This window comes from Psittacula echo (genome assembly GCF_963264785.1).
Source record: "Psittacula echo genome assembly, chromosome: 10".
Lineage (NCBI taxonomy): Eukaryota > Metazoa > Chordata > Aves > Psittaciformes > Psittacidae > Psittacula > Psittacula echo.
The window spans coordinates 22,270,641-22,293,309 of record NC_137741.1 but is presented as its reverse complement, the minus strand read 5'-3'; the positions used below and the strand labels follow the sequence as shown (position 1 = coordinate 22,293,309).

The 22,669-nt window shown below is 50.2% G+C and overlaps 2 protein-coding genes across 3 annotated transcripts; both read left to right on the top strand.

The window, feature by feature from the left end:
- The first annotated feature begins 225 nt into the window (after positions 1–225).
- On the top strand, positions 226–6,988 carry CTSH (cathepsin H). Of its 2 annotated transcripts, XR_013957720.1 has the most exons (13): positions 226–814; positions 957–988; positions 1,092–1,197; positions 1,287–1,357; positions 1,794–1,898; positions 2,147–2,233; positions 2,917–2,972; positions 3,725–3,806; positions 3,884–3,952; positions 4,355–4,461; positions 4,892–5,017; positions 5,638–6,077; positions 6,856–6,988. XR_013957720.1 is itself a non-coding variant. In XM_080626046.1 (12 exons), exons 1-12 carry the CDS (start codon positions 739–741, stop codon positions 5,711–5,713), a joined length of 993 nt encoding a protein of 330 aa, XP_080482172.1. In that variant the 5' UTR covers positions 226–738; the 3' UTR covers positions 5,714–6,182. The 2 variants fall into 2 exon arrangements, 1 of the variants encoding a protein (XP_080482172.1); XM_080626046.1 differs by lacking the exon at positions 6,856–6,988 and having other exon boundaries at positions 5,638–6,182.
- Positions 6,689–22,050, top strand: BLM (BLM RecQ like helicase; the record flags this gene model as incomplete). Its single annotated transcript, XM_080626770.1, has 21 exons — positions 6,689–6,783; positions 6,856–7,409; positions 7,809–7,995; positions 8,428–8,549; positions 8,863–8,998; positions 9,966–10,711; positions 11,554–11,730; positions 12,130–12,248; positions 12,713–12,826; positions 13,576–13,674; positions 13,759–13,907; positions 14,716–14,822; positions 15,592–15,752; positions 16,207–16,402; positions 16,810–17,000; positions 18,020–18,167; positions 18,539–18,738; positions 19,506–19,698; positions 20,106–20,228; positions 20,640–20,844; positions 21,747–22,050. The coding sequence occupies 21 exons, from the start codon at positions 6,689–6,691 to the stop codon at positions 21,928–21,930; spliced, it is 4,206 nt and encodes a 1,401-aa protein (XP_080482896.1). The 3' UTR covers positions 21,931–22,050.
- Positions 22,051–22,669: the final 619 nt, after the last annotated feature.

The following is a 22,669-nucleotide window of genomic DNA, read 5'->3' as shown; positions in this document are numbered from 1 at the left end:
CGGGACAAGCTGTGTGTGTGAGGGGAAGAGACCATGATGAAGTTCATCCCCTCCGGTGCCCTCGGCCACTGCCCCTCTCCCTCCCACGTCGGGAAGATGGAACCGTCCCTTTGGCTCTCCTCGCTGCATACGGCTCACGACAAGCTTCTGTGGATATGCTGTAGATCCGTAAACCTTGTGACCACTCTGAGTAACATGATGTAGAATTAGAAAACGATGACCGAGTGTTTTTATTACATATACTGTAATCCTGTCTAACCACCTTCTAGCAGGAATATAGTAATGTAGTGCTTATTCTGTGAATATTACCATGTATTTTTTACATTGTACAGTATATAAACACAGTTTAACTCTACAGTGGCAGGCATGCTCCACTCCGACAACCACAACACTTTTGCTGTAAGCAATACCTCGTGGTATGAGAATTCTCTTTCAAGCCCTAAAACTATTTCAACTTACAGCTTGTTTGGAAAAGATAAAAAAGAAAAAAAAAGATATTTCCATTTTTTTGTAAAAATATATGTTTCCTGATTACCTCTTGCTAATAAATCTATTCTATCTCAGGGTGAACCGCGCCTGCTCGCGTTCTTCAACCGGCACGCACGCCCCGCCCACCGCGGGGTAGCTCCGCCCACCCCCCGCCCGCTGCCCGCCCCTCCGGCACCGCTCGGGCGATTTCGGCTCGGTTCGCTTCGGCCCTGTTCGGGGTGGTTCGGTTGGGTTCGGCTGAGCTCGGCCATGAGCTGGGCTGTGCTGCTGCTGCCTGTGGCCGCGCTCCTGGCGCCCTCCGCCGCCTGGGCGCCCTCCGCCGAAGGTAGAAGGGCACCAGGAGGGGAGGGGAAGGGGTGGCCCGGCCCGGCTCGGCTCGGCTCGGCTCGGCTCAGCTCGGTCTGGCCTTGGCCCGGGCGCTCTCCGAGCCGGGGAAGCCGCTGACGCGTCCCCGCTCTCTCCCGCAGACGAGCTGCAGTTCAAGGCCTGGATGCTGCAGGTAAAGCCCCGGGCGTGCCGGCGCCGCGGGTTCGGGGCCGGGGCTCGGAGCGCGGGGGGAGCCCTGGTGATGTCGGGGCGCGGCTGACGCGCTCTGCCCGCAGCACAACAGGCGGTACGACCCCGGCGAGTACCCGCGCAGGCTGCGCACCTTCCTGGGCAACAAGAGGCAGATCGAGGAGCACAACGCCGGCAACCACAGCTACCAGAGTAGGAGCCGCGCCCCCAGCCCCGGCCCGCGCTCGCCTTCAGGCCTGGGCCTCAGCGAGCCGAACCCTCCCGTGTCCTCCCTCTTGTAGTGAGCCTGAACCAGTTCTCGGATCTGACCTTCGCGGAGTTCAAAAAGCTCTTGCTGTGGAGAGAGCCGCAGGTAACCGAGCAGTGTGCTGCGGGGGGGAAGGCAGACCCGGGCTGCGGGGGCCTCTGGGCAGAGCTGCACCCATTGCTGTGATGCCCGACATCCACTTTGCCAAGTCAGTGCCCTGTGCTGCCTGGTGAGAGCGAGGTGAGCCCCGTCCCTTCCCCCTCTGCTCTCAGCTGTTGACTGTCACTTCTGCTTTTAGTTTTCAGGGCTGAGCTGTGTTCCTGTGGGCAGACCTAAGGCCTGATCATGGCTGTTTGGAGAGTTATTGCTCCCGGAGCAGCTCTGGCACTGCTGCTGGGTGTAGGCCGGCTCTGCTCCTGCAGGGCTGGCCGGGCTTTCCCCAACTGTAGCGGCTGGTGTGCAGTGGGCTGGGGCTGTGGATGCAGCGTGGCAGTCGCTGCTCGCTCCAGCAGTCAGTGCAGCCCTCCTGCCTCGCTTGCAGAACTGCTCAGCCACGAAGGGCAACTTCCTGCGCAGCTCCGGGCCGGCTCCTGACTCCATCGACTGGAGGAAGAAGGGAAATTTTGTGACACCCGTGAAGAACCAGGTGAGGAGCGTGTGCCATGGGCGATGCACTAACAGCGCACCGGGAGAGGGGCTAACGGCTGCAGCAGGCCATGGTGCAGGGATGGGGCGTGTGTTTGTGGGGCAGCGAGCTCCCTGGAACCCCTCTGTGGCTGGGGTAGGACTGAGCAGAAGGCAAAGCCCTTGCGTGTCCTTCCCCCCCAGTGTTCTGGGGAGGCTGGTGACCCTGGAACATCTTACGGAGCATTCTCTTTCTGGTTTCCAATGCAGGGCCCCTGTGGGAGCTGCTGGACGTTTTCCACTACAGGCTGTTTGGAGTCTGCTATTGCTATTGCAACAGGAAAGCTTCTCTCTCTGGTAAGAGGCTTTCCTTTCCTGTGCCCTGACAGCAAGTCCTGCCTCCAGTTATGTGCCAGGACGGGCTGGGACAGCCACTGGCTCCTTGTTCTGAGCTGGACACCCAGCCCTGCAGACCCATTATAGTGCTCCACATGCTGAGCTAAACTGCAGGGCAGCGTGGCTGGGTGCTTTCTGTGCCCAAGGATGTGTCTGTTGCCATCCCCTCGCTGTGTCCGTGTGTCCCACTGCCATGGCCTTGGGCAGAGCCCTTTTTGGAGCAGGACAACATTGTAGGCAGATAGGAGCTCCCTGCTGTAAGCAGCACATTGTGAGGCTGTTTATTTTTAAACTCCCAGAGGATTTATATTCTCGAAGAACTGGAAAGGCAGTAGCCACTGCTGTGACTTATTGAACAGCTGAGGGTTGGCTGTAGGTGTTAAAAACAAACTTGACCTTTGGAAGAGATCTCAGCCTGCCCTCCCATGGGTGGGACAGTGGCCCAGTGACCTGGCAGGCCTGAGGGGGATTGCCTCCTGCAGCAGGAGCATCCCAAGCTGCTGGCTCCCTGCCTTCCTTATCCCCTCCTCAGGATGTGGAGTGATTCTGTTGGTAAAATCCGTGCTCTTTGATTGCCTGCATTTTATCTCACGTATTCTGGCTGCAGGGGTTGGATATGTACTGACCCAAAACCTTTCCCGTAGGCAGAACAGCAGCTAGTTGATTGTGCCCAGGCTTTCAACAACCATGGCTGCAGTGGGTAAGTAGTATGATGTAATAAAGCATAGAAATGAGAGTATGTCATTTTCCATGATTGACAGCCTTCTTCAAGGCCTAGTGTCTAAGTCTTGGAATGAGGTCTTTGTTTCACACTGAGATGTGTCTGTGTTTGCTCATTTTAATTTTGCCCTCCCTAGAGGGTGGAAAGTGTCACTAAACGTCCAGCATTTCCCAGCCTTTGTTGTTCCTTGTTAGTTTTTCTTTGGATACTTGTTTTGTTGGAGTGGTTTCTGATTCCAAGTCATGGGTACTCTGTAGGCAGGCTTCAGTGCGCTCAGGGAGAGCAAGGGGGGTTGGTATGCTGCTCCTCATGGGTCACACACATCTCGTGGTGCTTTAAGGAACTCACGGAAACCTCTGCTTCCCCTCTGGTGAACTCCTCCTGGATTGTTAGAGAAGGCAGAAAATAGAGCTTTCTGTTTTCTGTATGATGAGTGCTCCCTGAGGAATGCTCAGAGCTGAGCACAGCCACTCAGTGCTTTTTAGTTTTCTTATGACTCCTCCTTAGTCCTTTCTCTGTTAGCACATCCTGATAACACTCCTTTTCTTCCCCCTGTGGAAGAAAAGACCCCCTTTGGGATGCACTCCCAAAGGTGGCTGGGGCAGGGAGCCACTTGCTGGGATGGGGTCCCTCCCTTTCCCCCTGGTCTGTGGGACTGTGGGAGGATACGGATGGCTCTGCTTGTTGTTACCATCCGAGTTAACCTGTGTTCTGACTGTGCTGTCTTGTAGGGGCCTGCCAAGCCAAGCCTTCGAGTACATTCTGTACAACAAGGGGCTCATGGGGGAGGACACATACCCGTACCGGGCTGAGGTATTCCTAGTGCAGCTCAAACGCATTCCTGCTGCGGCAGAGCGGGCTCTAACTCCTATTCCTTTCTGTCTGCACAGAATGGCACCTGCAAGTTCCAGCCAGAGAAGGCCATTGCATTTGTCAAGGATGTCATCAATATCACACAGGTGAGGCCCCGAGGGCTGGTTTCCAAACCTGCAGGGCTATGCCAAGCCTGACCTGGAAGGTGCTCGGATGACATGGGATGTGCTGGGCCCTGCAGGGTGAGCTGCATGCTGTGCGCTCCGGGGAGAGGAGTGTGCTGTTGGCATGCACACTGCTCCTCCCCAGCTCCCTTTTCTGAGGGTGGCACTGATGAAGTGGTGGAGCCAAAATACAGGCAGTGGAGCTCTGCCCACTTTCCACAGCAGTGTGCCTGCAGGCTCTGGGAAAGTCGTGGTTCTTGTCTTTCAGTGCAAGCAGAAGGCCAGGGTTAGCCTTCCCTGCTGGGCTCTGGCCACAGGTCTGGGGGTCCTGGCTGGTCCCAGTGTGACTGGGAGATGAGTAACTCTGGGATCCTCTTCCCTCAGTATGACGAGGATGGCATGGTGGAAGCAGTGGGGAAGCACAACCCGGTGAGCTTTGCCTTTGAGGTGACAAGTAACTTCATGCACTACAGGAAAGGAGTCTACTCCAAGTGAGTGTTTATGCACCTGGGAGGTGAGGGTAAAGTGTAGGCCTGGAATCCCTTCACATCCCCGTTTCTCCTGCTTTGCAGCACTAGCTGCAGGGACACTGAGCTGTTTAAAACAGAAAACAGAAAGCAGAAGTAAACAGCCCTGATACACTGCTTTCCTGGGGGATGAGGGAACAGTGCCTGCAGCCAGATTACTGCTAGGAACCAGTCCAGCCTGAAGGCTGGGCTGTGTTTGCACTGAAGGTCAGGAAGGCAGAGAGCTGGGACCTGCCATAGGGTTGGGGCAGCCTGGCCCAGGGCAGTGCCTGTGTATCTTGAGCTGTGGGTGGTGCAGGCTCAGCTCAGGTGCTGCAGCAAATCTCCGGTAAAAGAGCAGAGGTGCAAGTGAGTCTGAGACATGAGGTGACCGTTCCTGTCCCATTCGCTGCAGCCCACGGTGTGAGCACACTCCGGACAAGGTGAACCACGCTGTCCTCGCCGTGGGGTACGGAGAAGAAAACGGGACCCCTTACTGGATTGTGAAGAACTCCTGGGGCCCGCTGTGGGGCATGGAGGGGTAAGGAGCTCCCACTGCAGCCTGTACATGGTGAAAGAACCAGAGTGTAAGATTCCACCTGCCTGCGTCAGCCCCAGGTTGCTCCTTAGGTTCTTGAGCTGGAATTTCACAGCTTACACTCTGGGAGGACCAGGGGAACCATCCCAGCCTTGGAAATCATCCCAGCCTCGGGAGCAAAGGGGATAGAGCTCTACAAGCAGTCCAGGGGGGCTGGTTGGAGCAGACCCTCAGATTGATGTACCCACTGTTGTCTCCAGAGGTTCGGCTGTACCAGAGCTGTAGAGCCACTGGTTTGCCTGGTGCCAGCCAAGCACCATGTCCCTTTTGCGCTTACAAACAGGTTGTGCTGGGAGTGAGTTTCTGCTCGGCTCCACAGGTATTTCCAGCTGCAAGTGAAATGTTTTAGTCAGGTGCCAACTCTGGTGGTTTGTGCTACAAGGGACACAGGGGATAGCAACACTTGGTTAACTACCAATAGGAACAGCTCTGTCACAGGTATTTCAATGCTCCTTGTGCTGGCATGAGAAAGGAGCTTGTACATTAAAAGCAGTTGCATTAGGCTGTCTGTTTACTGACTGTGTCAGAGGAGGGAACACTCAAACCTTTCTTTCTCTTTTTAGGTACTTCCTTATTGAACGTGGCAAGAATATGTGTGGCCTCGCTGCTTGTGCATCTTACCCAGTCCCTCAGGTGTAAGAGGAGAGCAGAGGCTGGCGAAGAGGGCACAGGAAAAGGAATGACTGCTTGCCTCTGACTTTGAGCACTGCAAGCAGGACCCTGAGGGCACAGTGAAGCACTCATTGTTACCACGGGCACCCTCGGCTTGCACACAGCTCCCAGCAGCGGGAGCCTCCCCTCCCCAGCCAAACCCAAGCTGCTCCTGAGCTCCAGCCTCTCCCCCTGGCTGCACTGTGCTGGTGGCACCGGGCGCTCTGGGACAGCGGGAATGCTTCCCTGTTACCCTGTGCACCATTAACTAGAGCCCAGCACCGCTCCCCCTGTCTGCGGGTGCCACTTCCCCAGCACCAGATGTAACCTGTGGACATCTTTTAATTTGAAGGTGATTTCTCCTTTTTCTAGAGAGAGCAGAGCTGTGATTTGTACATTTTATCTGTTTCAGCAAATCTTTCTAGTATTTTTTTTAATTAAAAGCCGGGTATTTTAATGCTAACACACGAATGATTTTCTTTTCTGAATCCGGGGAAGAAAGCAGGCAGCTTATTGCTACTGATTTATAAGCGCTGGGGAAGGAGCCCGTGTGTCAGCAGCGGCACTTCTGTTGTGTTACCTCACGGTAACCCCGCCGCTGACTGAAGCTGACCCGCCGCCGGTGCGGGCCGTGCTCTCCGCGGCCCCTAAGGATCGGGGGGCAGGGTCCGGCCGCGGCGCCTCCTGCGAGCGATGGGGGTGCGGGAGCATTAAACCCCCCCGGTCACGCACGTTGTTTATAACCGGCTTTAACGCGTTGCGGTCAGCGCCTCACGCGCCCCGAGGGGCGGGCCGGAAGCGCTCTTTTGCCATAGAAACGGAAGCGCTTTCGTCACTTCCGCTCCGGCACGCCTACCCAATGGCGGCGTGCAGGCGGTGTTTTGGCGCGGAGTGCGAACGCTGACGGCGTGGCCCCACGGCGGACAGGGCGCCCCCTAGCGGCAGGGCGGCCCCCCGCCCGCCATGGCGGCCCCGCCGCAGAACAACCTCCGGGAGCAGCTGCGGCGCCACTCGGCCCGCGGTGCCCTCAGCGCGCCCCCGCCGCGGCACCGGCCCGCGTGAGTACCGCGGGAGTACGGCGGGGCCGGGCGGGGCCGCGCCGGGCGCTGACCACGCTCCTCTCTCCACAGGGGCTTCACCTTCAAGAAGACCTCCCCTGCGGGCGGCCCGTCCCGGGCCCCGCGGGCGCTCCCCGCCGCCGCCGCCCTCCGGGACAAGGACGTGAACACCTCGCTGGTCGCGCCGGCCGGCAGGACCAGCCACATCCCGGCTTTCTCCCCGGCGGCCCATGGCCGGGGCCAGGACCCGGACGGGGCCGGGGCGCGGGGCGCGTCGAGAGGCGCCGCGGTGCGGAGCGTGGCCGAGGGCGGCCCCGTCATCACCATCGAGGACGAGTGGGATGACATCGACGACTTCGATTTGTCTGGGATCGAGAAGAGGCACTGCCGGGGGCCGGTGCTGTCCCCCAGGGGACAGCGGGGGTCAGGCGAGGCCCCCCCGGGGGCAGCCCCCGGCTCGGCAGAGGACGCGGGGCCTCGGGTCTCTCCGGGGGCTGAGCCGGAGCCCTCGTCCCCGCAGTCGGTCATCTGCGTGGAGGACGCGGCGCCCTGCGGCAGCGAGGGCCTGTGTGAGGATGCGCCTGTGGAGGTTGCTCTGGATGATGGCGGGCAGGAGGCTCCCCCCGGTAACGCTTCCTTTTCATGTACCCGCCACGGGAAAACGCGTTCGTGTTTGCAGGCAGGGGCTTGGTCTCTCAGCAGGGAGCTGCACGCTCGTGTCTGATAGCGGCCCTTGGGTGAGCGCAGGCTGTGCGGGGCAGGGCTGCAGGCTGCAGTGTGCGCTCTGTGCAGCCGGGCCTGTGGCAGGGCTGGCTTTCCAACACTTCCCATATGGCATTGCAGAAGTGAACAGTGATCGTCTCTAGATCAGAGACTCATTGTAGAAAGAAAAGCACTTTTAAAATTCATGCGAGAGACATAAAATCACCTCATACTTGGCTATTATTCTTTCTCTGTTCAGCTGCATTTTTGTTCATACCAGAACGAGTGTACTCTGTTACCTAGCAATATTACTGCACTTTCAGCTCCTGCTGGGACAAGTGAAGGCAGCCAGAAGCCAAGCAGCTACGACAACAGCCCTCCTGAGCTGGATGAGGCTGAGCTCGCGGCGCTCACAGGTGCTGAGCTCGGGGAGGACGATGACCTGGACGTGATTCCCCCCTCCCCTGAGGAAGAGCTGCCGAACTTCTCACCTTCTGTGAAGAGCTTCAGGTGAAACAAAGCCCATGGGTAAAGCTGTCTGTGGGGTGGTTTTAAAAGTACCAAAAAGGGCATGAAAGTAGCGCTTGTGGAAGAGTCACTGGCTGATCTGGTTGTGTCTGTTCCCACAGTGTCCATGAATGGCTTATGAAATACTTCTCTTTATGGCCAATGTTTAAGGTGGTTTTGCTTCAGGAAAAGCAGAATTGTTTTTCCTTTCCTAGTGGGAGGGGAAAACCATTATTGAAGCAAGTCTGCACACTGACAGACAGATGAGTGACACTGCTCAGATGCTTGGGTTTTAACTAGGGGTTAACTGGGGCTTCAGAAAGGTCTTGGTCTTTTCACACATCTTCAGTGCTGTTATTCCAAAAGGTGAACTTCTCTTGACAATGCCTTGATAACAGATACCTGTATTTTAGTGACTTCTCCTTTTGACCTTAGTAGTGTTTGCAAAGAGTCTCCTACTGATGGAAGATCCACAGCGGGCAGCATTGCAGCCAAGCCTGGGACTGCTGCCATAGCGCAGCCTGTTGCTGGGAGGGATCCTGGAGTGGAGGGTGCAGGTACGTGAAACCTTTGGAATTCTATGTCCCAGGTTTTGGGGGTGGTTTGTAACTGACTGTGTCATTTCTTCTGGAAGTAAGTTTCAAAGAACTGTGGCAAGGTTGGAGAACAAATATAGATGGGTAATGCAAAGGCAAAGATGTGTAGATGAGGTGGGTTCATGCGCACAGAAACAGTTCCTGTATGCAAATGGACTTTAAAAAATATTTGGAATTACTTAGACTCATTTATTGCAATTTACTGTCTTTTGGGAGAGTGCATCACCTTATTACATATTGGAGTATTACTGTCTGCTGAAATCCCTCCATCCAGCAGATAAAGGCTTGCCTCTGGAACAGCAGCTCTATGGTGTCATGGAGGAGATCTGTAAGCTAGTAGAGGCCATTCCACTCCATGAGCTCAAGTCTCTATCGTGTGCTAAAGACCTTCTCCAGCAGCGAGACCTCAGGTAGGCTTCAGTGAGCTTGGGCTGCTGGGTGCTCAGCGGTGCCTGCCTGCAGGTGTCCCCAGCTCACCAACCACAGGGCACGAGGAGCTCTGAAAGGCTTAAAATCACTGAGCGGATGAAGGGAAAAACATACCCCAACCTGCTGAAAGTGTTGTCAGTGCCCATGTTCTGCTGGAAGAGAGGATCCGCTTCCATGTCCAGTATGAGCAGGGGGTGTGCTGTACCCCTTCTCTGGAGGTGACCTGCACCACTGCTTCCGGAGCAGCAGGGTGAGGTGACAGAACCTGTTTTGATGCTCTTGTAACCAGATACATTAGTGTCATATCCTCTCTCTGAGACTCGCTGTCACTGGCTACAGTGATTGACTCCTGCTAATATCCATGTGCTTCTCGCCTTTCAACCTGGTTGTTGATACTGCATCTGCTGCTTTAACTTCCGCAGCATCTGATGACACAACACATAGATAAAATACAGAGATTGTGGTTTTTACTGGACTGCAACTATGTGCTTTTTCTGAGCATTCTCAGTAGAACTGATTTATTCCATTTCCCCTTATTACCACAGTCAGACACAGTTGTTAGAAAGTACAGAAACCCATAGTCTGGTTCGAGCATATTTTTACTTTATTAACTTCAGGTTTGTGCCTCGAAGGATTGTGATTTTCAGTGCTCTATCCTGCCTGGTCAGCCCCTTGCTTTGGGGAGTTCTTTCCTTTTACAGCTGCAGAGGAGATGTAGTACTCTTGTAATTAGTTTGCTCGCCTGAGCTCTGGTGTCCTCTTCTCTGGATTTGCTTGACATGTTTTTAAAATACGGAGACACAGAATCCAAAGTAAGCACCATATGGTAATATTCTGAATAGGAGGGAGACAAAACGGTTTAATGTATGCTGTAGAACTTGATAAGTCATCGCTTGTGACTAAATATCTCCTTTTCTCTCTTCTTCCTTCCCTTGACATCTCTCCCAGGAGAAAACTGCTCGCTAGTTTTGTTGCTTTGAACAAAAGTAGCTTCAAAAGCAGCTTTCCCAGAGCCTGGCAGGCGCCTGTGGAGCGGGGCCCTCCCACATGTCCTGGTGCTGCACCATGTCCTGGCCCCAGCTGGAGCTTCAGTTCTGACAGAAACTCTCCCAGAGCCACAAACCCCCCATCCCTGCTGCTGGGTTCTGCTCATTCAAGCAAGTTTTCTACCCCCAAAAATCAAACCTTGGATACCTCTTGTGCTTCAAAGCAAAGCGTTGAGGACATCACCTCCCCAAGCACCACGGCGCTGTCTTCCTCCAAGGTGAATGGTGCAGAGGAAGCTTCCCTCAGCCTCCATCCTGAGGTGACCCTCAACGGCCTCTGGTGTGAGCACCCAGGGGTGAGGAACAATGAAATCCACCCTCTGCTGCAGAGGCCTCTTGCAAGCACAGCTCCAAAAGGGCAGAGCAAGGCTCCCATTGGCATTCCTGCAGAAAACACTTCAGGTATAAATGGTGCTGACTTTGACCTGGACCCCTTTGATATTGATGATTTTGAGGAGGGCTGGGAGGACGTGGTGGATGTTTCGGCACCAGAGAGGCAGTCCACACCCTTGTACCAGCCCATCAGGGAAGGGCCACCTGCCAAATCGCTGCTCTCAAAGATAATGTCCAAGGCCAAGGGATCTGCTGTTGTATCAAATCCTGCTGCTTCCAAGTCAAGCTCCTTGATGACAACAAAGAACTGTTCAGGTAGGTTATGTGTATTGGGGTGACTTTCCCTTTTTATATCTGGATTTACTTGATTTACTAAGGCCAAGTAACTTCCTGTAGGTTATGTCAATGCCTTTTGTTTCTGTGGACATTTCTCTTGGTTTCTTTTTGCAAAGTCATCTTTTCTGTAAGGTTTTTTGCCTCCAAGTGATGCCAAACTTCTTGAATACCCATTGGCCATGCAGGTTGCAGGCTGCTGGGAAGGTGAAGCTGCTGAAACTGGGAACTAGCACTTTCCTATGTTCTAATTAAGGAATGATCCTGCAGTTGTTCATTCAAAGCTGTACAACAGCTTTAGCTGTTTATGCAAAATGTTCAAAAATGGACACTTGCTGAAGGCAGCCTGATCCACCTGGGGGACAGAAGTGGGTCGGGGTTACTTGTGGTTACTGCAGGGGTGGGTTGGTAAAAGGGAGATGAAAACATTAACCCATTTTACCAGCTTCTCTGTCACTGATCCAACTGGCACCTACCCTTGGGTAGCCACTTCTTAGGAAGTCAGGATTTGAGTTTAAAAGGTTTCAAGGGTGTAAGTGGTGGCAAAGTCATCTGTTATCAAAGGATGGTTTGGGTTTGCAGGAACCTTAAAGCTCACCCAGCTCCAACCCCTGCCACAGGCAGGGACACCTTCCACTGGAGCAGCTTGCTCCAAGCCCCTGTGTCCAACCTGGCCTTGAACACTGCCAGGAATGGGGCAGCCACAGCTTCTCTGGGCACCCTGTGCCAGCGCCTCGTCCCCTCCCAGTGGAGCAGTTCTATGTTACAAAAGGGATGCAACCTGATATTGTGACTTACTGTAAGAACCTTTTCTTTGTCTGTAGCTCCAGCAGTTGTTAACCCCGCACTGGAGCGTTTCAGGGGTCTGAAATTTTCCCATTCTGAAGAAATGATGACTATATTTCACAAGAAGTTTGGGCTGCACTGCTTCAGGACAAACCAGCTGGAGGCCATCAATGCTGCTCTTCTGGGTGAAGACTGTTTCATCTTAATGCCCACTGGTACGTACCTCCAGACATCACACAGCGTGCACTCACTTGGGAAATAAAGACCTGAAGTTCCTTTTCAAGGCCTGTGACAAACCTTTCTCTGTGCCTTTGTGGTGGTGGTGATACATTGTGCTGCTGGAATTCTGGGGCGGCAGGATTTCTGGAACACTGTGTGCTGTGGTGTTTTGAATGAGGTGATTGAATTTCTGCCTTCCAGAGTATTTCATATGATAGTTCTTCCTTGTCCTACCGGTACCCCATTAGAGGCAGTCATTGGTAAAATTTATTGTTCCTGAAAGTGCTGTAAAATGAGAAGTAAGAAATAGGTCTCCTCAATTCCTCCTCTTCCCCACACTCCCTCCCTTTCCTCTGGATATCTAGCACGTGTTGTGCTCTGTTTAATCCTCACAGGTGGTGGTAAAAGCTTGTGCTACCAGTTACCAGCGTGTGTCTCTGCTGGAGTCACTATTGTTATCTCTCCGCTAAGGTCGCTGATAATAGACCAGGTTCAGAAACTGAAGACTTTAGATGTAAGTTCAAACAGTTTTATTTAGTTGAAGAGCAGGTAAGTGCATTGGAAATCTGAATTTTTACAGCAAATCTTATGAATATTTCAAATATGAACTGCAAAAATTGGTTAGATGGGAACTGTAAAAGGCACACAAGGTTGTCTGGCAAGATCTAAATCAGATGAACTAGAATATCTTGGCAGTCTAACTGCTAAATTTACTGATGCTCATGTGTGTTTGTTATTGAAGCTTAGTTTTGAAGTATAGATGCCCAATTTTTAGGCTCTGAGTGTTGTATTTAGTTGTATTTTGTCTTGGTGAAGTGTCTTTTTCATCCTTAGTGTGTTACTGAGGTTGAGAGACCATGGAACCAAAGGTGGATAATACGTTGTAGGACAAAACTGCAGAGGTTTATAACTAGATGTAGGAATGTTTTTGGAAGTTCTTTTGCACCTATTCAAACTTGATATCTTTTTTCAATCTAGATTGCTGCAACATACCTGACTGGCGATAGAACAGATGCTGATGCCTCACAAATATACATGCAATTGTCAAAAAAAGATCCTGTGATAAAGCTCCTGTATGTCACCCCTGAGAAGGTTTGTATTCAATGGGAACTGTAGAATTGTGGGGGCAGCAAGAGGAGGGGTTGCTGTGAAGTATTCAAGGGGAAGCACTGACCTTAGAGTGGGCTTCTGGGGGGGAAAAACTGTTCCACACTGTTAGGTAGTTCAGTAAGAGGCTGTACAGATGTAACTCATCTCAGTGATAAACCAAGAATGAGAACTGAGTATGTTTATAAAATCCAAACTCTTAAAACAACCCTCCATGCCCGTCCGTTTCGGTGCATCCTGCTGCACATTAGTGGCTAACTGCTGTCAAGTAGCTGTTAGAATCTAAACTACTATGAGTAGAATAGTACAAGGAAAATATATGTAACTGCCAAGGTAATGTGTGATTGTCAAAAGATTGCCTTGTACTTAATTATATGCTGTGTTTAAAACCGTGTTATCCCACAAAAGCTTTGTATGAGGGGACTGTTCGGTGTGCTGATTGCATTTCTTTCCTCAGTATTGTCTTTCCCTATGTTTCGTGATGTAAGCCATTTAAATTTACTCATATTGTAAGACCTCTGGGTACATGCTCCCACAACCTTGCATAATCCCACACCAGCTGCATCACTGCTAATTAAAATGAAGCTCATTCCATCTTCCTTATGTCTTCAGGCTTCACCTGTGGGGTCAGGATTAAGTTTGCTGCACAGAGCAGTTGTTTCTGTGTTCGCAGTCAGGTGGGGGGACGCTTTGCTCCCTTTTCTTTCTAATGCCACTGGTGGATGTGGACCTAGGTCTGTGCAAGCAACCGGCTGATGTCAGCCCTGGAGAACCTCTACAACAGGAAGCTCCTAGCACGGTTTGTCATCGATGAGGCCCACTGTGTCAGCCAGGTAAGAACCTTGGCTTGGTTTGTAAGAGGGCAAAAGGCTCACCTGGAGCATCCAACTGAGTTACACTTGAATTCTGTTTTTAAGTGGGGTCATGACTTTCGACCAGACTACAAGAGACTGAACATGCTCCGCAAGAAGTTTCATGCTGTTCCCATGATGGCCCTTACTGCCACTGCCAACCCCAGAGTGCAGAAGGATATCCAGAATCAGCTCGAGATGCTAAGGCCACAAGTGTAAGTTGCTCAGCAGCTTCCTGAAGCTATTCATGCCAGAGAAATGTTGAGTAGAAAACCTAGTAAAGCAAGAAAAGCATCACAGGCTCATCTGAAACACTGAAGCAGTTGTACCGATGAGTGTGTGCATGGAATTGAATGTGAGTTATACGCAAAATGTTAAAGTAGGAAGGAAGCAACTTGCCAAACTCTTTCTTGCATGACTAAGGAAGTTGTTTAATAGAAAATAACCTCATGAAATTTTCTGTGTCACTGACAAAATGTGCAGGTTGTATTTTAGGGTGATTTTCTTAGAAAATTGCAAGCACTGAAGTGGTTTTTAATTAGCATTGGCAGTAACAAAGATAATGAGGTTCTGCTGGGCCTGGAGGCATTGTGATGTTTTCATGGTACACAGTGGGACAATAAAGCACTCTGGTTTGTGGATTTTATTGTGTAGTTTAGGATAGAAGAGGTAGGTGACGCTGCATTTTGCAGATCTGGTCAGTCAAATGTGGATGCTAGTATTATTCAAGAGGGAAATGAAGGCAAGACAAATCACCATGTGTGGTTTATGGGTGTTTCTTCCTCTCCACAGTGCCATGTAGCTGTGGTTTTTCACAGCTGTGAGAAAAAAACCAGGAATTTTAGCCCCAAAGTATGGGCAATGTCAATAACTGTGGGCATAGTGGAACCATAATTTCTTTGCAGACAGTGCAGAACAAGTAGTAGTAAGTTGGATTTGGGATGTTCCAACCAGTACCTCGCTTGTTGAAAGGATTGCTGCACCCTTAGGGCTCATGAGCACCCATGAACTGTTGTGTTTTAGGTTTACAATGAGCTTCAACAGGCATAACTTGAAATATGATGTATTGCCCAAGAAGCCAAAGAAGGTGGCAATGGATTGCTTGGAATGGATTAAGAAATATCATCCATGTGAGTACTGAGCAGCACAGTGTGCTTGCGGGGAATTGATGAACTGCTTTTCAAGGCAGAAAAAGCTTTCCTGATGCTATAAAACCCCCAAACTTGTGCCTTTCTGTAAGCAATTTGTATATTTACAAGAAAACCAAGTTGGAGGCAGAATGACATTAGTGCTAATGGGATTTGGATTTATGAGCATCCTAAAGACAAGAGTTCAAGTTAAGATGGAAAAGTGAATTCTAGTAATGCCTTGAGTAATATTTCTGGAGGTTGCCAGACATTTTAGAATTGTGTCTTCAGCACAGAAAGGTCATCTCATGTCATACTGTTTAACTGCTTAATTCTGCTGGTCTGCTTATCTATGGTTCCCCTTGAAGATACCTTCAGAGATTCCAGTCTTTCCAGGCTCCCTTTTGGAGTCCTGCAGCTCCTGCTGCTGGATTTACTGCACCCAGCTCCCTTCACAGCTTCTCTAGTGCAGTAACTTAGTGCATCGTTGCCTAAACTGCTCTAGCTCTTGATTGATGTGCTTTAAATCCTAAGATTGCTCAGTACTGAGCAGGAAAACTTTTTTTGATTCAAAAAACCAGGGAACTGGGCGAGGAGAAACTAACAGAGGCATCTGATACTAATAAAATTACTTTGTTAAGCAGTTCTTGCATCACACTTACCAACCTCTCCCTACTGGACTAGAAGTATTTGCTTGTCAGGTTATGACTGTTAAGCAAGTGAAAGGGAGTGAAGCTGTGCTGTAGCACTCATCATTTTTATGTGTTTGCAGATGACTCTGGGATAATTTATTGCCTTTCCCGACACGAGTGTGACACCACAGCGGCCACTCTGCAGAAGGAGGGTCTGGCTGCACTGGCCTATCACGCTGGCCTCACCGACTCCAACAGAGATCTTGTGCAGAAGAAGTGGATTAACCAAGAGGGATGCCAGGTAAAAAAGCAATAGAATTCAGAGCACTTCTGTGCCTCTTGGCCTAGGAAATGAAAGTGAAGCTGGGTAATGTCAGTGCCAAATGGGATGCAGTATGAAAAAGCTGATCCGAGTGGATCTGCCAGGACACATCAGCTGTCTTTGTGCTGGGAGTCCTACAAGTCAAAGATTGCAGCTCTGCACAGAGGTGTGATCCTCCAGGAAGGAGGAACTGAGCAGCACAAGGCTCCTGGAACACCTCTTGGCATGCTGCTGAATCATATATTGAGACTCAAATGTGGAGTTTTCCCTTTGTCTGGAATAGCTCTCTGAAAGGAGAGATGGGTTTGCTGTTTTGTATTCACCTTAGAGTGTTAGAACTGGAATTCTGGGTTCTGCACCGTTTTGTCTGGTTTTAGTGTGGAGTGCTGCACAAATAACTTCATAACTGTGTAACAAAATATGTCCTTCCTAGGTTATATGTGCAACAATTGCCTTTGGGATGGGAATTGACAAGCCTGACGTCCGCTACGTTATCCACGCCTCTCTTCCTAAATCCATAGAAGGTTACTACCAGGAATCCGGCAGAGCTGGGCGGGATGGGGAGATGTCCCACTGTGTCCTCTTCTACAGCTACAGCGACGTCACCAGACTGCGGAGGCTAATCCTGAGTGAGTTCTGCTGTAACCTAATGGAAACGATGCTGAAGAAGTCAGTCACTGGTTCCTTTTAGACCCTGTTATTTCCTCATTTACAAGTGCCGTGTGTAGAGTGGCACAGAGGGGAGAGCTCTGCATCTTTACCTGACTGGTGTCCTGTAATGAAAAACTTGTCACTTGTACTTAATTTTAGTCAAAACTGTTTTGTTTCATACATATCCATCTCTTGATTCTTACCATTCTGGTCTTATTTCCCTTCTTCATTCTTTACACCTTAGAGGTAAAATCTGCTCTAGGTTAGTTCTGTACTAACTTATCTTTTTTAAGCAAAAAAGAATATTGTATTTTGTCTATCTGATAATATCTAAAAACGAAGGGGTGCAGATAGAACAAATATAACTGAATTTATTGCATTTCAGTGGAGAAAGATGGGAACAGCCACACGAGGCAGACCCACTTCAACAACCTGTACAGCATGGTTCACTACTGTGAGAACGTGGTGGACTGCAGGAGAATCCAGCTTTTGGCCTACTTTGGGGAAACTGATTTTAATCCCACCTTCTGTAAAGATCACCCAGAAGTGATCTGTGATAACTGCAGTAGGAAGAAGGTAAAAATCATAGCTCTTATTTATAGTGGTGTTAAACTGGTTTTGCATTTAGCTGTGTTAAAAGCTGGTTACATGGCATTTGGGAAGGCAAATGGAGAAAATCCGGGAAGATGCCTTCTATTTTTGTAATGTTCCAAGTTATTTCCAGAGTTTAACCTAGAATAGAATTACAGAGTGGATGATCTACTACACAGATAGTAGACTATCCATGGGCTCACGATGTTATTTCTGTCAGAGCAGTACTAGTGAGGTGCAAGGATGTTCCTTGTGTTGATTTTCTTGGCTGCAGTGCTTACAGGAGGCAGAGCTAATGCCCTAATGGCTATGGGGAAATCCCTCAACTGCCTGCTCTGATGTTTTCAGGGCAGCTTTGTGCTGCCAGGGTAGCACGAGTGCCAGGTTAAGAGAAGTGCACTGCTCGAGGTGGCCCAAAGATTAGGGTTTATGTACCAAGGACTGAAGCAGACTTGTTAGCAGCACGAGCAGGAGTAGAAATGAAGAGAGCTGTGGAAGCAGACAGGGAAGGAACGCTGCTCTATAAACCAGATCAGTTGATGAAATTGCTTCAGTCTTGTGTTTGAAGCATTACCTTAGGTGGCCGTGATTCTAACAAGGTCAACTAGAATAATGCATTTTCTGTCCAGTCTTCTCATTTTAATCTATATTGGAAGTGTAAGGTCTGGTGCATGGCAATAGAATAATTACAGGAATGCTTTCAAATGAATTACCTAGATTGCCAGTGTTCAGCTGCAGCCTTGCACATCTCTATAGAATTAACACCTCAGAGGTTATTTACAATCTGGTGGTGTGTATTCCTGCATCTTCCAGAGTGTGATCAAACCCAGAATCCCTGTGACTATCTGGTATCACTGTAGGTGTAGAAATTCACTGTTTCTCTGCTCGGAACAAAATGAATTCATGACTAGAAAAAGCTCAGTAACGGAAGCCCAGGTTGTCAGGAATGACTGTGTTAGGTCAGAACCACCTAACGTGGTTCCTAATCAAGTCTATTTTAATAGGATTACAAATCAAGGAATGTAACAGATGAAGTGAAGAACATTATAAGATTTGTACGAGAGCATTGTGAACAAAAGGGACGAGCAAATGGAAAGAGAAACACAGGTTCTGGGAGATACACCTTGAATATGATGGTAGACATTTTCCTAGGTAAGTGCTGCTCTTCCAGAAACAGCTCCCAAAGAGACTCGGTGCGGGATCCCTGCCGGGGCATCGGGAGGCTGTTCAATGCCAGCAGTAGGTTAAAGGAAGATCTGTTTTGCAGAATTATTCTTTCCAGGAGTCTCTTGCTGGTAAATGATCCAAAATAACTGAGACGAAAGCTTTAACCCATTTCAGTTGCTATAGTGATCATGTTAGTTTTCTGGTGGTGCTCAGAGTTTCTGGTGCTTAAATGCGGTTTTCTATGTGCACAGACTATGGAATACTCTTGGGAATCTTCCACAGCTGCGTTTGTAAACACGTACATCCACACGTAGGCTTCCCAGTTACAGGCTGATCCTGGGATCTTTGTCACGCAGGTACAGCAAGTGCGAAGATTCAATCTGGAATATTTGGGAAGGGAGCTGCCTACTCAAGGCATAATGTGGAAAGGCTATTTAGAAAACTGGTCCTGGACAAGATCCTGGATGAAGACCTGTATATCACAGCTAATGACCAAGCCGTGGCCTATGTAGTTCTGGGAGAGAATGCTCAGGCAGTGCTAGATGGATCACTACAGGTGAGTAAAAGTTTCTTTAATGCATTGTTTGAAGGAATGTGCTACAGTTTTTATGCAGCGCACAGCCCAGGATAGTTCAGACATGGTTTGCCTGCCAGCTGAAGTACAGAACTGATCTTCAGCAGATGCACGGAACAGAATCTAGCAAGCACGGTTTCTAGTCCAGCATTCTAATAGTAATGTGAGGCAAAAGGTGAGTTGGAGAGCGTTGGAGAGGATTAAATCTTTCTCTTGTCCCCCCATCCATCTTGATTCCAGTTGACAAGAAAGGAGAGCTTTGACCAACACAGAAAAGCTACCTAAGAAGAAGAGAAGAAGTAGTGCTACCCTCTGCATTTTCTGCTGTATTTTTTCCTCGTCACTGGTGAGCAGTGATGGAAAATGCACTTGAAGAAGGTCATGGAACCAGTCCCAGAACTGCCTGAGGCAATGTCTCCTCTGCATTAGTGCTGTGCTTGAAGGAGAGCCCTCAGCATTAGGCCTAGTGACCTCTGTCTAAAGCTAGCTGAGAGCTGGCTTCTCGGGGATTTGTGCCTGTGCTGTGTGTACCCTGCTAGTCCTTTGCAGAAGAAACTTGGGGGCAGTTGAATAGCTTGTAAAAGATAGTTTAAAAAGTGGGAAAGCAGTTGTGTTTGTTTCGTCAAAGAGCACTTCTGGTTTCCTTGTTACCATGTTCCCTTTGTATTCCTGTGTTATCAATCAGTCTCCTAATCATGGCTCTGCAGTAACTCCCTGGGCAGAGATGATTGATTGGCTTCTTTTGACAGGTGGAGTTCCATGAAACAGAAAGTGCCAGTGCCATCAGAAAGCAAAGGGCCTCCCTGGCAAAGATGTCCCAGCGGGAGGAGATGGTCAAGAAGTGCCTCAGTGAGCTCACAGACACCTGCAAAACGCTTGGGAAGGTCTTTGATGTGCATTACTTCAACATTTTCAGTACTTCAACGCTGAAGAAAATCGCAGGTAATGTGGGTAATGTCAGCTCCTTGGTGCCTGGGGCCCCTGCTGCCAGCTGTGTGTGACAGGAAACCTGCGTTCCTCACGTTGGTGAAAGCAGGTTCAGGGGTATGTAATGCAGGCGGATGAACCCTGGGAAGCAGCTGGTGCAGAGCAGGTTCCTGGAGCTGCAGCAGCACTGCTGGAAAAGAGCCAAGTGAAGGTCCTGCAGTGCAAACCTTGCAGCGCTGGGGAGAAAACTGTTGGAGTAGTTTTTGTACTAAGCACCTAAAAATCTGCTAGAATAAAGGCTTCCTTCCTGGAGCACTTCATGCACAGGGTGGCACTCAGAGGAACTCCAGAATACTCTACCCTGATCTCTTTAAAAACTGAGTGTGTTTGACGTGTCTAATTGGTACCTTGTTACTTTGCAGAATCCTTGTCTTCGGATAAGGAGGTTTTACTGCAGATTGATGGTGTCACAGAAGACAAGCTGGAAAAATATGGTGCAGAGATAATGAAAGTGATGGAGAAGTACTCGGAATGGACCACACCAGGTTTAGTATGCCTTGTACCTAATGTGGGCTTCCCTGCTGAGTACCCTTCTCCTCTATCAGAAGTTTCTCTCGAAAGTTACCTGGTTTTAAGTACAACCAACTAACTCTTACTAGAACTAAACTCATTCTTACAGTTTAGTAATGACAAAATGGGAGCAATTGCATACTTCGAGAGCATACAAAGGTCTTTGCTATCCTCTCACTAGTTAAATTCAGCCTGTCTCTGAAAGACTAAGAATGGGACATGGGAGCCAAGCTTACTGCTCTGCTCCTAACCTGTTAGTTACTGGGATTTAAACACAGTTACACAGTGCAGAGGAGGCTGTGAACAGCAAGGACAGATGTTTTGGTGCAGCCAGTGCATGACTGGCCCAGGCAGTATCTTGATTTCATTTTAACTCGTGTCTGTAGAAGATGCTGCTGGCCAAAGTATGGACACAGGCACGGGAAGCACTGGCACACAAGGGAGTGATGAAGAGGCAGACGAAGGAACAACCTCAAGCTATTTTTGCAATAACACAAACCAAAGAAGGAAAAGGAAAAGGCCACCAAACTTCAGAGACTCCAAGCGGAAAAAGACAAGTAACGGTGGTGGCCAGCAGTTCCAGCACAGAGGGTATGTTGCTTGTGGTCACCTGTAACTGGTGTTTGCCCAGAACAGCAGGAGGATGATCCCAGAGTTGTACTGTTTTACCCTATGATGTTTTCAGGAGTGTGGGCTTTAAGGATAGCATTGGAATTTTCCAGGTACCTGGTACCAACTCGTCTGCTTTGGTTTTTCTATCATTTTTTGTTTAAAAAGCTGCTGGTGAGGAGGATATTAACACTTGTCCTTTGTTTCTGACTTGCCTGCCACAAGCTATGTAGTGGCACTGAATTTCAGTGTGCTGCCGGAGCCATTCTTAGCAGGCTGACTGCAGTCTGGGCTTGGAAACACAGAGAGAGCTTAAAATCTAAGGATTTGATGGAATATTTGAACTTTAGTTCCCAGTCCCTTGTTAATTCCAGTTCTCCCTCCGATTGTACTTCACAGTTGCGCCTGCATCAGGAGCATAACGCTTGGATCCAGGAGGCTGGTTAGTCTTGAGCTTCTAGGGCAGATCCACCACCGAGCTACTGCAGGGTGATCATCCTTTGAGCAGTCACCTTATTTTTAGCAGTTGGTGTAGTTATTAGTCTGGTAACTCAAGTAGCAGCAGCTTGTGCTGAAGGTTCATGATCAACACATGATGATTAAACAGTGCTGAAAGGAAACAAATGAAAAAGGAGTAGCAGTTGGAGAAATTCTGCCCTCTTTCCAAATGGGGGGACATTAGAAAAGTTGGGCAGTAAGCTCTTATGTGAGGTTATCAGTCGTGCCTTCTGAAGGGTTGCTGTGCCCATAGCCTGCCTTGCACAGCAAGGAGCTAACAGCCTTCTAGAAAATCTAATGGTGGTGTCTATGAGTATAGCAGGGGTGGAGGGAGCGGGGCAGGTGAAGCGGACCTGACACGTTGCCCTGCTCTCTCCGTTCTGCAGTGGCTACAGCAAGTACAGAAGGACCAAGAGGCAGCCCAGCTCCAAGGCTCCGGCCCCATCTGGCAGCAGCGCATCGTGGCAGGGCTTCAGTGCCACGCAGGGAGCTGCTGGAAAGCTGGGCTTCATGGCACTGCCAAAGCCCAAAACCAGACCCTTCCTCCAGCCCTCTTATGTGGTGCTGTAACTGCTGAGCAAAAGCAGCCCTGGATGTAATCATTGTTAAATTGTTGTTTACTTTGTGAAACCTTCCCCAACTTGTATATTTGTCAGGTACAAAAGCTCATGTTAAATAAATGTTTTTAAACTCGTACGTTTATTTAGAGCTTTCCTTCTACTATGAACCAAGAGAGTTCTGATGGGTTCTAGAAACCCAACCATTGCCGTGTAAAGGCTCACTGGGAGGCTGCTGACAGCGACCTCGGGGGTGTGTGTTGGACCACAGAGAGAAGGCAGTTGGTGCCTCTGGGCTTCTCCCTCGCAGCATCTCCTTCGCCTGCTCTGGCCTCGCTCCAGCAGCTCCACTTCCCTCTGTGCTGTTGCCCGAGCGCTGGATCAGGACTGCCGGGGGCTCCCAAGTCCTGCTCCTCACGGCTGCTCCATCCCGTCTCCCCCTGCCTGTGTCTGTGCCAGGGGCAGGACCTTGCACTTGGCGTTGTAGAACTCAAGGTCCCACCTCTGCGCTCTGGATCCGTTCCTTCCCTCCAGCGGGCCGAGCCCCGGGGTCAAGCGCCGTTCGCACCGGTCACTTTCCCTCCCGAGCCCGCGCACCCTCCCGTTGCCTGGTACCGCGGTTTCCCCCCTCACGACGCAGTCCCGGGCGCGGGCCCGCAGCGGGGCAGGAGGCGGCTGAGGCCGCGCCCCCGGCCGCCGCCGCCGCTGTAGGCGGGAGCGCGCCCGGGCCGCCCCTGGCGGGAAGCGGGAAG